The sequence below is a fragment of the Octopus bimaculoides genome, chromosome 24 (assembly GCF_046866305.1).
Source record: "Octopus bimaculoides isolate indiv1 chromosome 24, ASM4686630v1, whole genome shotgun sequence".
Classification (NCBI taxonomy): domain Eukaryota; kingdom Metazoa; phylum Mollusca; class Cephalopoda; order Octopoda; family Octopodidae; genus Octopus; species Octopus bimaculoides.
In genome coordinates, this window is record NC_142951.1 from 1,758,056 (window position 1) to 1,770,555 (window position 12,500).

Below are 12,500 nucleotides of genomic sequence, written 5' to 3' on the forward strand. Positions count from 1 at the left end.
TAATGAGGGTAGAAATTGATATTAGTCAATTAAAACCAGTGGTCTAGCATAATAAAAAAAACCGTTTTTTTATTTAGTATTTTTTCATTTGTCTTGCCCTTTTACAGTCTGTTGTGTCGCTAAATGTTTACTGAGAACATATATTTTTTTTCGTGGATAGATGATTCGGTATCTATTTCTAGCATATAGGAGTCCACTTTTGCAGGTCACTCCTCTTATTTTTATATATTCAAACACACGCACATACACTCACTCACACACACACACATTCACACATATACACACATGTGTGCGATGCGTGCATGTATGTTTGTATATATTCATGCGTGTGTGTATGAATGGACGTGTGTGTGTGTATATATATGTATGCGTGTATGTAGGTATTGTATGTGTGCGAATCTTTGCAAATGGGAATATGTCATCGATCAGTGGTGAGTTAGTATTTTGTTTCTCTTCGGGTACGATAATAATCAGTGGCACAGGCGGAGGTGGCGGCGGTAGTGGTGGTGGTGGTGGTGGTGGCGGCGGTGCTAATGGTGTGGGTGGTGGTGATGGTGCTAGTGATAGTGGTTGTGGGTGTGGTGGTGACGTTGGTAGTGATGGTGGTGGTGGTGGTGGTGGTGATGTTGATGGTAATGATGATAATGGTGGTGGTGGTGGTTGTTGTTGTTGTGGTGGTAGTAAAGGTCATTGTAGTGATATTGATGGTGATGTTGATGATAATGGTGGTGATGACGGTTGTAATGGTGGTGGTGGTGGTGGTGGTGGTATGTCTTTTCTGTTTTTTTTTCTCCTGTTCTTGCAGCCATTCGCGACGATTTCATCCTTGATTTCAGATCCAACATCCGAGGCCCCAAACCAGCCCCTTAAAACTGTTTTAGACAGTAAGGTGGAGTTTGAGGGGAGTTCGTCTCAATTCTTACAATATCGGACGAGCGCTGACAATTGCACGAAGGCTCGGGACAAGGTGCGCCGGGGTATATACACCCGTATGTTTCTATAATTGTGTTTGTGTGTTTGAATGTCTGTGTGCATTAGTGTATATGCGTGTGCGTGTTTGTGTGTGTGTGCGTACGTATTTGTGTCTATATGTATGTGTGTCGTGTTTGTGTGTATGTGTGTTTGTATGTGTGTGTGTGTGTATTCGTGTATGTGTGTGTGCGTGTTTGTTTGAATGTGAGTGTGTGTGTGTAGTGTATACGTGCGTTTTCTCTGTGTGTTTGAATGTGCGTGTGTGTGTGTGTGTGTATTTGTGTGTGCGTATGTGTAGTGTATGCGTGCGTTTTCTGTGTGTGTGTGTGTGTGTGTGATTAGTCTACTGTAAAGGAAATTGCGTTCAAAATGTTGCGCAGTTGTCAAGTAGAATTTAGTTGGGATTTCCAGTGGTCGAGGTGAACTAATGAAAAACAACAACCAGTCACCGCCGCCGCTGCCGTCATCATCACCATGGTTACAAACGTCGTCACCGCCGAAAGTCACGCACAAACTAAATTCAATAATATTTTTCTAAAATCAAATAAAAGAAATAAAATAGTCTTTTCTATTCGAGGGACAAGGCCCGAAATTTTGTGGGGGAAGGGGGCCGCAGTCGATTAAATAGATCCCAGTACGCAACTGGTACATAATTTATCACTTCCGGAAAGGATGAAAGGCAAAGTCGACCTGGAGGGAATTTGAACTCGGAACGTAAAGACAGGGGAAATAAAGAAATGAATCAATGTCGAATACACACGTACATGAAGGACAGACGTGAACAACAACAACTATAAAATGCCAAAAGTTTTGGTTCGTGACTTTTGGCCCATTCTCTATCCATCCATCCATCCATCCATCTATCTATCTATCTATCTATCTATCTGTCTGTCTGTCTGTCTATCTGTCTGCCTGACTGTTTGTAGCTGTCTGTCTATGTATGTATGTATTCCTGTGCAGGTGGCACGTAAAATGCACCATTTTGAGCGTGGCCGTTGCCAGTTCCGCCTGACTGGCCCTCGTGCCGGTGGCACGTAAAAGCACCCACTACACTCTCGGAGTGGTTGGCGTTAGGAAGGGCATCTAACTGTAGAAACTCTGCCAAATCAGATTGGAGCCTGGTGTAGCCATCTGGTTCACCAGACCTCAGTCAAATCGTCCAATCCATGCTAGCATGGAAAGCAGACATTAAACGATGATGATGATGATGATATATGTGTATGTATATGTATGTGTGTGTGCGTGTGTATATATACACGCGCGGACACACACACACACACAAACACACACACACACACACACATATATATATTAAAACGTAAAATTAGAACAGAACACAAATTTGCAATATATATATATATATATATATATATATATATATATATATATATATATTTAAATAATTAATAATCTGAAATATTAGAGACTACCAGTGGCCTAGCATGTAGAAAAATTAGTCCATAGACTATATATTATTCATATAAATACAGTGAACATTTAAGCACATAAGAGGTATCCATCATGCACGCTAGAGAGGGCAGTTAAATTCCAAACCACTGTTAGGGATAAAATTTCGAAGGGAATGAAAAATAAAAAAATAAAAGAAATATTATATATATATATATATAGGTTCGCTGAGTTGGAGGTTAAAATAACCGTCTAAGGGATAGAAGTATCCATTATGCTACCGGTATATTGCCTATGTTTAACCATGGGCATACATATGCAAGTATATTATGCTCATAAAGGATAAACATGAGCTTATGAAGAATTAAAATTTAAAGAAAATAGAAAATGGAGAAATATCGATGAACAACAATGGATGTACATCAATTATTATTTAATAATTCAATACAAATAGACTGCATCCCATGTATTCTATTTGGTTTGAATTAATAAATAATAATTGATTGAAGTCAATTGTTGTTCATCAATATTTCTCCATTTTCCGTTTTCTTTATGTATATATATAAAAATATTAAATGCCAAAACGAATTTCTGTGTGTCACACTTTGACTCCTCTCTCACTATTCAATGACACTTCTACTATTCCTCATGTTGGGGTGAGTGTAATAGTAGACAAAGAGATGGTGAGGGTGGTAGTAGATTGACGGTTGTGATGGTAACGGGGTGATAGTGATAGTATGAGCTGTAGTTGTAATAGAGGTGGAGGTGACGGTGATGATCGTGATGGTGGTGGTGGTAGCTGAGGCGGTCAGGGATGACGGTGATAGTAAGTGATGTGAAAGACAGTGGTGATGGTGGTGGAGGGGAAGGCGGTAAAGTCTTTTACTTGTTCCAGTTCTTAGACCGTGGCCATACTGGGGCAGCACCTTCAAAAGTTTTAGTTGAACAAATTGACTCCAAGACTTACTTTTTTTAAGTCTATTACTTATACTATCGATTTCTTCTGCCGAACTGTTAAGTTATGGGGACATAAACCCACCAACACTGGTTGTGAAGTGGTGGTGGTGGTGGTTGGAGGGACAAACACAGATACAAAGACACCACACTCATAGATATATACATATGTATATATACGATGGGCTTCTTTCAGTTTCCTTCTATCAAATCCACCCACAAGGTTTTGGTTGACCCAAGGCTTGACAATAGAAGACACTTGCCCAAGGTGCTACGCAGTGGGACTGAACCCAGAACCATGTGGTTGGTAAGCAGGCTAGTTACCACACTGTGCTTCAGCATGGCCACAGTCAAATGACTGAAACCAATAAAATACATACATACATGTATATATATATATATATATATATGTATGTATGTGTATATATATATATATATATATATATATATATACATGCGATGACTGTGTTAGTGGTGGTGGTGGAGGTTATGTGGTGGTTGTGACGATGGAGAGGAGGAAAAAGAAAAAAAGAAACCACAAGGAAAGAGTAAGAATGTGTTGTTAGCAGTGGGGGGGGGGGTGAAAGGAACAGTGAGGAGGGGGTTTCAGGGGGCGCGGAATTTGGAAATCTCCCAGTTGTACACTCCTCTCTCACACACACACTTGTACATTCATACAAATAAATCAGTGATGAAAGTAAATGTATATGTGTGTGTGTATATATACTTTGTGTGTGTGGCACTTGTTATGTCTGTGCATGTGTGTTTATGGGTGTTTATGTGTGTATACTTGTGTGTATATATACTTTTTGTGTGTGCGTGTATGTGTATATATGTGTGTATGTGTATGCATGGGTGTGTGTGTGTGTGTGTGTATATATATATATATATATACTTTGTGTGTGTGGCGCTTGTTATGTCTGTGCATGTGTGTGTGTGTGTGTGTGTATTCTTCAAGTTTGGAATTTCCCTGCTTCCTCTTTTAGTCCTCTTACACCGTTTCCTGCTGCCTCCTCCCCTTCTCTCCACTTCATTCTTTTAGTTTCATCATTGGTATTTTTATCATCACCGCTACTCACCAATCCTCTCCCTCCCCCCGTTGCTCTAACCACCACCACCACCAACATCATCATCAGTGGTAGCAACGCCAGCATCCCCATCACTCTTTCCAGCTTTTGAACACCAATGACTCCTCCACCATTGCCAACACCACCTCTCCCTCTGCCACAACCCACCCTACCCCTTCCCACCAATGCGGAGATCCCTTCTGACCTTTATATGTCTGTCTTTCTAGCTTCTACTTTTTCTCTTTTTATTCCTTATTTCTTTCAGCCATTGGACTGTGGCCATGCTAGAGCACTGCCTCGAAAGGTCTTGTCAAACAAATGATCCTTATTCTATTAGTCTTTCAGCTGTGAGGTTACGCAGTCTCCCTTGGTTCACTGCAGAAATGTTGCTTATCATTGTAGGGCCCTGCCCAAGGATTTATGACAGATGAACTGTAGACAGGAACTTCACTGCAGACCAGCTCCCTAGCTAGTCCGCAGCAAAGTGCCATTTCACCAAAAAGCCAAGTAACGACACACACAGGCAGAGTAATTAAAACGCCTTCCCCGTTCCCGTGACAGTCAACAGTTCTGGTGGGGAGCTATAAGTAGGACACTGTGCAAGGATTTATGACAGACAAACTGCAGACAGGAACTAGGGAACTGGTCCACACCGAAGTCGACTTCCAGTAAAGCAGGTTTCTGTTTTGAATGCTTTATTATTAGTAACAATGGTTATATTTGGTGAACTGATGCTCAATCAGTCTCCATAGTCAACCATATTTGATCATTCAGTTGCAGCTCAGTCGCATTTCATGTAGGCTAATTTTTTTGATGCATTTAACAACAGAGAAAAACATGTCTTAAACACTGGTAAAATATAGCATTTTGCTATTGATTGTTCAACATGATTGATAAAAATGCTGTGTCAGTCATCACCAGCCACCATACGGGACCTGTGCTTAAAGACGGTATCCTCAATTTGCCATCAAAGTCAAGGTTGTTAATTTTCAGATTTATTGATTTGTCGGTGTCGATGTCTTTTCTTTGTTTTCATCATTGCTGCAAGTCTGTTCATGAATATGAAATAAAAAAATCATAAAAACTGAAAAGTGTGAAGCCTTCCTTTCAACTTCCTACAACTGATAATGATCAATAAACACAAATTATCCTCAGCCATTGCTATGGTGACATCGTTATGTGATAGTAATATAAGACACTGGACAAAATGAGTGTCAAAAGCGTTTTCTCTTCGCATGTTGTATGTAGGGCAAATCAGTTTGATTGAGTTCTTGTCTCTCTCCATCGTTTACCCAGAGAAATGCTCATATAAATTCAGTATAACACACCACTTACCTGTGGTCTCCATTTATGGCGAAGCGTTCTAGACCAGGGGACCCCCGGCCACCAGCTGTCGGTCATTTAGTATTGGGTTGCACAGAAAGAATAGATTTAAAAAATTTATTTCCCTTTTTATTGATTATTTCAATTGGTGTTTTTGCATTATGTGTGTTGTCATCGATAGCAGCAGCAGCAGTCCATTGTCAGTGTTGACTGTTGACTGTTGACTGTTGACTGTTGACTGTTGAAAAGAAACCATCTCAGATGGTGAGTCAGACAGTTGACTTTGCTCTCTCCAGGTCTCTTTGCCGATTGCTGTAGCAGCTTCCATGCAAGTTGGTACCCATTTGGCTGCCAAAACCTTCAAGCTGTTGGTCTCAGACTCTTCCACCTTGGTTATCTGCTGCTTCACTGCGTTTGTGGCATGGGAAACTAAGAGGTTGCTAGCATTTGTCTAAGGTGCTACTTACTCTCCTTTTATACATGTCTAAGGGGCAACTTACTCTCCTCTTTATAGATGCCAATGGCATGGATGTTGTGGAGAATATAATAATACTCTTTCATTTGTTTCAGTCATTTGACTGCGGCCATGCTGGAGTATTGCCTTAAAGGGTTTTTATTAGTCAAAGAAATCGGCCCCAGGACTTATTCTTTATAAGCCTAATACTTATTCTATTAATCTCTTTTGCCAAACCACTAAGTCACAGGAATGTAAACACACCTATACTGGTTCTCAAACGGTGGTGGTCGTGGTGGGGACAAACACATAAATATACTTTGAACGATGATGATGAGTACGATGCAAGAGAAAGACTTTCTTTTACCTGAGGACAGAGCTTAAATTCTGCCTGATTTCAAATTTTCAGGTGTGCTGCTGTGAAAGGGATGCATGGTTACCCAGCTAGGAGGTAAGGGCAAGGGGAGGAGGGAGAGAGTGATCAATAATGAGGGCAGAAACAGGTTCGGTGCTGTGGAGGAAAATATATTCTTTTCTACTCTAGGCACAAGGCCCAAAATTTCTGGGGAGGGGGGGGGGCAGTTGATTAGATCGACCAGTACACAACTGGTACTTAATTTATTGACTCCGAAAGGATGGAATGCAAAGTCGACCTTGGCGGAATTTGAACTCAGAACGTAAAGACAGATGAAATACTGCTAAGCATTTCGTCAGGTGTGCTAACGATTCTGTTAGCTCGCCACCTTGTAGAGGAAAATATATTAGAATATTTATCCCATGTGCAAGTTGAGTCCTGTGTGTGTGTGTATTATTTTATGTTTTTCTATACTAATATGGGTTGGACAAGAATGTTATTTGAAGCAAGATTTCTATGGTTCGATGCTCTTCCTGTCACCAACCCCTAACTTCTTTTTCAAATAAGGGATTAGAATATTTGAAAAAATATGTATTGATTCCCATCCCACACATTAAATATTTGTTTTTCTTTAGTGGACTTCATAACCCACATTACAAGCCAGGTAAAATGATACCTGATCTAGACAGCCAGGTAAAGTGATACCTGTTTAGGCAAAGCCCAGGTAAGTGAAGTAAAGAGATACAGAAAAAAAAAAAAAAGCATTCTGTGCAGAAACAAAACAAAACAAAACACTTGAATTAGACTTTAAAATAATTTAATTTCTTTTTATATAATTTAAGAAATTATATTTATCGTTTACTTTTTTCAGCCAATGGACTGTGGCCATGCTGGAGCACCGCCTTGAAAAATTTCAGTCCAATGAATCAACCCCGGGAATTTTTTTTAAAGCCCGGTACTTATTCTATTGATCTCTTCTGCCAAACTTGCTAAGTCATGGGGATGGGAACACACCAACACCAATTGTCACATGGTGGTGGTGGGACAAACACAGACACACACATATATATAGATATATACACATGCACACACACATATATATACGACGGGCTTCTTTCAGTTTCCGTCTACCAAATCCACTCACAAGGCTTTGGTTAGCTCGAGGCTTTAGTAGAAGACATTTGCTAAAGGTGCCTCACAGTGGGACTGAACCTGGAACCATGTGGTTGGGAAGCAAGCTTCTTACCACAAAGCCACACCTGTGATAATGTTTTTTTGCTCCACTTCTGGTTCATTTTTTTCTTAATAATTTCTTGTATGTATTCCCACATTTTGTAAAACCTTTTGCAGAGCATTGTTGGAAAGCAAGAATGGATTCTGGAAAACAAAATTGAAATTTTGGTTTCAAATTTTGGCACAAGGCTGGCAAGTTTGGAGAAGGGTCAGTTGATTACATCGACCCCAGTAGTCAACTGGGACTTATTTTATCGAAAGGATGAAAGGCAAAGCCGCCCTTGGTGGAATTTGAACTCAGGACGTAGCGACAGACGAAATACCACTAAGCATTTCGCCAAGCTTATGATTCTACCAGCTCGCCACCTCGATAATAATAATAATAATAATGATAATAATAATCCTTTTTACCGGAGGCCCAAGGCCTCAAATTTGTGGGGAGGGGACTAGTTGATCACATCGACCCCAGTACGCAACTGGTACTTAATCTATCGACCCCAAAAGGATGAAAGGCAAAATTGACCTTGGCAGAATTTGAACTCAGAACGTAAAGACTGATGAAAAAGCCACTGAGCATTTTGTCTCTGTGTGCTAATGGTTCTGCAAGTTTGCCACTTTAGAAGAATTAAATTATTATCATCAAAACACATTTTACTTAGTGGAGGTTTGTGAAGTAAAAACTAGTCACATACCAGCAGTAAGAATTCTTACCGATTGTGAGAATTCCTTCTACGGGAATAAGTCCTTGCTGCTTCCACTTATTGCTGTCAAAGACTAGAAATGACAACAAACACAAAACGGTTCACTTTCACTTTATAAGAATTTTTATTATCTCTTAGTTAGAACTCTTGCAATTCCAGTTAGGATTCTTGTAATTCCAATTGCATTTCTCCACCAATATGCCTCATATCCGCTGCCCCATCCACCCAACCAACAAGAAAACCTCTGCAATGTTTCTCTTGATCAGGTGATACCTGCATATGTCCACGGGAGGGATGAGCACCAAAACCAACAAGGAAACATAAACAATGATTGCTATCATCCATCCGTCCATCCATCCATCCACTCACCCAATCCACCCGTTCATCCACCCAAACTCTGCTGTGACTTGAAGATCCATGTGCTACTTTGACTGCACTGCTATTGTCTCCCGTATGCGTTTCATAAGAGTTGGTATCAAATTAATATGAGTCTCTGAGCACTTCCGCACGCAAGTCTCGAGCTCTCCGCGATACTGGGTCATATCCGTGGAGGTAGGGTTCATCTTGTCACGAACTTGGTCTTTGCAGTCGAGGGCACAGCGCTGTAGACGATCCTGCAAAATAGACAGTGAGATTACTTTAGCCCTTTTGTTACCATATTTGTCAAAATATACTTTGTTTTAATTAATTTTGAAAATAATGAAGAATTGAGTAAAATAAATTTGTCATGAAGCTTCGAACACAAATTAACATAAAATTTTAATGTCAGGTTTTAATTTAGATCACTTTAACCCTTTTGTTACCATATCTGTCAAAATACATTATTTTTGTTACAATTAATTTTTAAAGTAATGAATTCAGTAAAATATCTTTTGTCATTTTAAAACTGGTGTTTGGAACCTAAATCAACATAAAATTTCAATAACAGGGTTTCATTGAGATCACTTCGAAACTTGGGATTTGTATCATTGATCCATGGGTTGTCCGAGACGGAGGTGATTGATATCAAAAGGATTAAGCAGGCACTGACCAAACAGGAAAATGGATTCATGAATGATTAAAAAAATTTTTTTTTTTTTATCAACGTGTTTGTAGCATGATACATGTAAGAGCATGTAAATGAATATAAGCCTTGAATTAATCATCCATATCTCTCGCTATATATATACACCCACACACACACGCACATACATACACCCATCCCCACACACAAATCTAACCTACATACCCAGATAAATAAGCATTGCATGTAACAGCATGTAGGTGTGTATTTGTGTGTGTGATCAACATCATTGTAGTTGTTGTTTTAACGTCCTCTTTTCCATGTTTGCAAGGCTTGGATGGGATTTGCTGAGGCATATATATTCTACAGACGGATGCCCATCCAGTCACCAACCTTCATCTGCTTCCAAGCAAGGTAATATTTCCACCATGAGCAGAACACGTTCTTGTAGAATGTTGGAAATCAATGACCCCGCTTGTATGACAATGACACTCATTTACAACTTTCATGCAGTGTCAAGACTAAGAGACATACACATCCATCCATCTGTTCTTTTTTGTCTCTCTCTCTCTCTCTGTCTATCTACAGCTCCATTTATCTATCTACCTATTGATGTATGTATGTATGTATGTATCTATCCAATTATCCCTCTCTCTATCTGCCTGTTTTTTTTGTCCCTCTCACTTTCTCTCTCTCTGTCCATCTATCCATTTCTGTCTGTTTTCTCTCTCTCTCTCTCTCTCTCTCCATCAGTTTATCTATCTATGTATCTGTTTATGTATATACAAGACGCATTTTAAGTGGCACTAACACCAGTGCTTTACACATGGCACCAACACGGTTACCTTTTATGTGGCACCAGCATGTAAAAAAAAAATGTCGCAAAAAAAAAAAAAAAACTCAATGCAGCCCCTACATGCACAGTTGGGTCTTCCATTTGCTTTAAAACACTAAACATTTTTTCTTCCTGTTCTCTGCTGCTGCTGTAATTGGGCTGAGCCTCATGTGCTGTGTGTTTTTTTCATGTCATCAGATACAGTAAGGAGCTCTGTGTGTTCTGAGTAGAGACACAATTAGTCATGAGGCTAGTACAAGAGTGAAGCAGAAAAACCTGCCACATATATCAAAACGCCAATTAATATGGCACCAGTGAAGTTAAGAAGATGGTAATCCCGTCTTCATGCAACTAGAGTTTCGCTGTTCATTCTGCTTTAGAGTTACCGTTATGCTTTGAATCAGTGCCTGCTGTGTGTTTGGTGTTGTAGCATCAAGAATGGTAAATTTGTTGTGCTGCACTCCTCTCTAGTGATTCCATATAGACATTTGGCCATTTTCGAGTAAAGGACGTATAAGGAGAGGGAAAGGGGGAAGCGATGGGGGGGGGGAAACCAGATGGAACATAGATGCATGTAAAAATAGCAACCATTTCCTATGCAGTAGGTTGTGTGTGTGTGTGTGTGTGTGTGTGTGGTTGGTTGGCAGGAGGGAAGGTCGGGGGGGGGGGAGTGAATGCTTACAGTAATGTATCATACATGAAAATGAAAAAATAAAATTAAATAAAAAAAAACACGATAACAACTAATGTCAAGTATTTAGGAAGTAGAAGGGAGAAATATGAAATGGACCAGTTGTCCACCACCACCACCACCACCCCATTGTCATCGTCACCACTACCACATACGCCAGTTGTCCACCACCACCACCACCACCACGGTTGTCACCGCCCCATCCCATTGTCATCGTCACCACTACCACCATCACCATCATCTACTGCTGCAGCAGCAACAGCCACCACTGCAGACAAAAATATACAAGGGAGACTGGGCAGAAGATGCGAAGAGGGAACAGAAGTGGGGTCAGGGTGGGGAGAGAGAGAGAGACCTAAATAGTCATGATGATGAGGGTTCGGCAAGTTCTTGCTGAACAACCCAAGCAGGGAGGATTTGTGGCTGTGTGGTAAGGCAGCTGGCTTCCTAACCCCTTGGTTCTGGGTTTAATCCCATTGTGTGGCACCTCGGGCTGACCATATATATATATATATATATATATATATATGTGTGCGTGTGTGTGTGTGTGTCTGTATTTGTTCCCCATCACCACCTGACAACCGGTGTTGGTGCGTTCATGTCCCTATAACTTCGCAGTTCGGCAAAAGAGACCATGACGACGAAATAATCGCAGAGCAAGGTGGAAATGAGGTGTTTCGCTCAAGAACACAGTGCAATGCCCCCACCCCTGATCTGGGAATTGAAACTGCGACCTCATAATTGCGAGCGCAACACCCTAACCACTAAACCACGTGCCTTCACAGACAGACACACGCCTATATACATACATAACAGATATATATGTATAGGTATGGCTATAGATAGACCCCCACACACAGAAAATTATAAGCACAACAATGTTTATATTTATACATGTGTGTGTGTGTGTGTGAGTATGTATACATATACATATAAACAAACAGATAGGCTGCTTGTTTCTTCTGGAATGGGTCAAGTGATATAGACATGTGTATGTATGTGTGTGTGTGTGTGTGTGTATCATCATCATCATCATGATGGCCATTAAATGATGATGACGATGATATATATGTGCATATATGTGTGTGTGTGAGTATATGTAACTCTGTGGATATATATATGTGTGTGTGTGTGTGTGTGTGTGTAGTTGTCATTTTATGCCACTCAGTGCTTGTAAATACATTCACAGGTTCTGGGGGTTTTATGGCTTGGTTGTATTTGTCGTCATGGACAGGGTGGGTGGGGTGGGGCTGGCGGTGCGGGGGGGGGGTTATGTCTGGTTCTTCTATGTTTTATCATCTGTCATTACCCTATTTGCTCCTCTCCTAGAACCCTTTCATCAGTACAAGGGCACACACACACACACACACACACATTCAACTCTGACAAAATCTTTTGGATCTAGTAGTAAAGTCTAATCTAATCTGTTTTGTCTCATTCTCCCTCTGCAAGCATCCTTTATTTTTCATTCTCTTTATCTTCCTTTCATTATAGACCGGGGGGGG

General features: G+C 40.4%; 2 protein-coding genes across 2 annotated transcripts in view; one reads left to right on the forward strand and one right to left on the reverse strand.

Moving 5' to 3' along the window:
- The window catches only part of LOC106875561 (cytoplasmic dynein 2 intermediate chain 2), an 85,948-nt gene that overhangs the window by 31,314 nt on the left and 42,134 nt on the right, over positions 1–12,500 (forward strand). The gene's annotated exons all lie outside the window — the stretch shown is intronic.
- LOC106875560 (TIM double twin CX3C motif protein) overlaps positions 7,333–12,500 on the reverse strand; it is a 24,866-nt gene continuing 19,698 nt past the window's right edge. Inside the window, exon 3 of the mRNA XM_052976581.2 lies at positions 7,333–9,080. Coding sequence (XP_052832541.1) covers positions 8,889–9,080 — 192 coding nt within the window. The 3' untranslated portion in view covers positions 7,333–8,888. The remainder of the gene's footprint in view (positions 9,081–12,500) is intronic.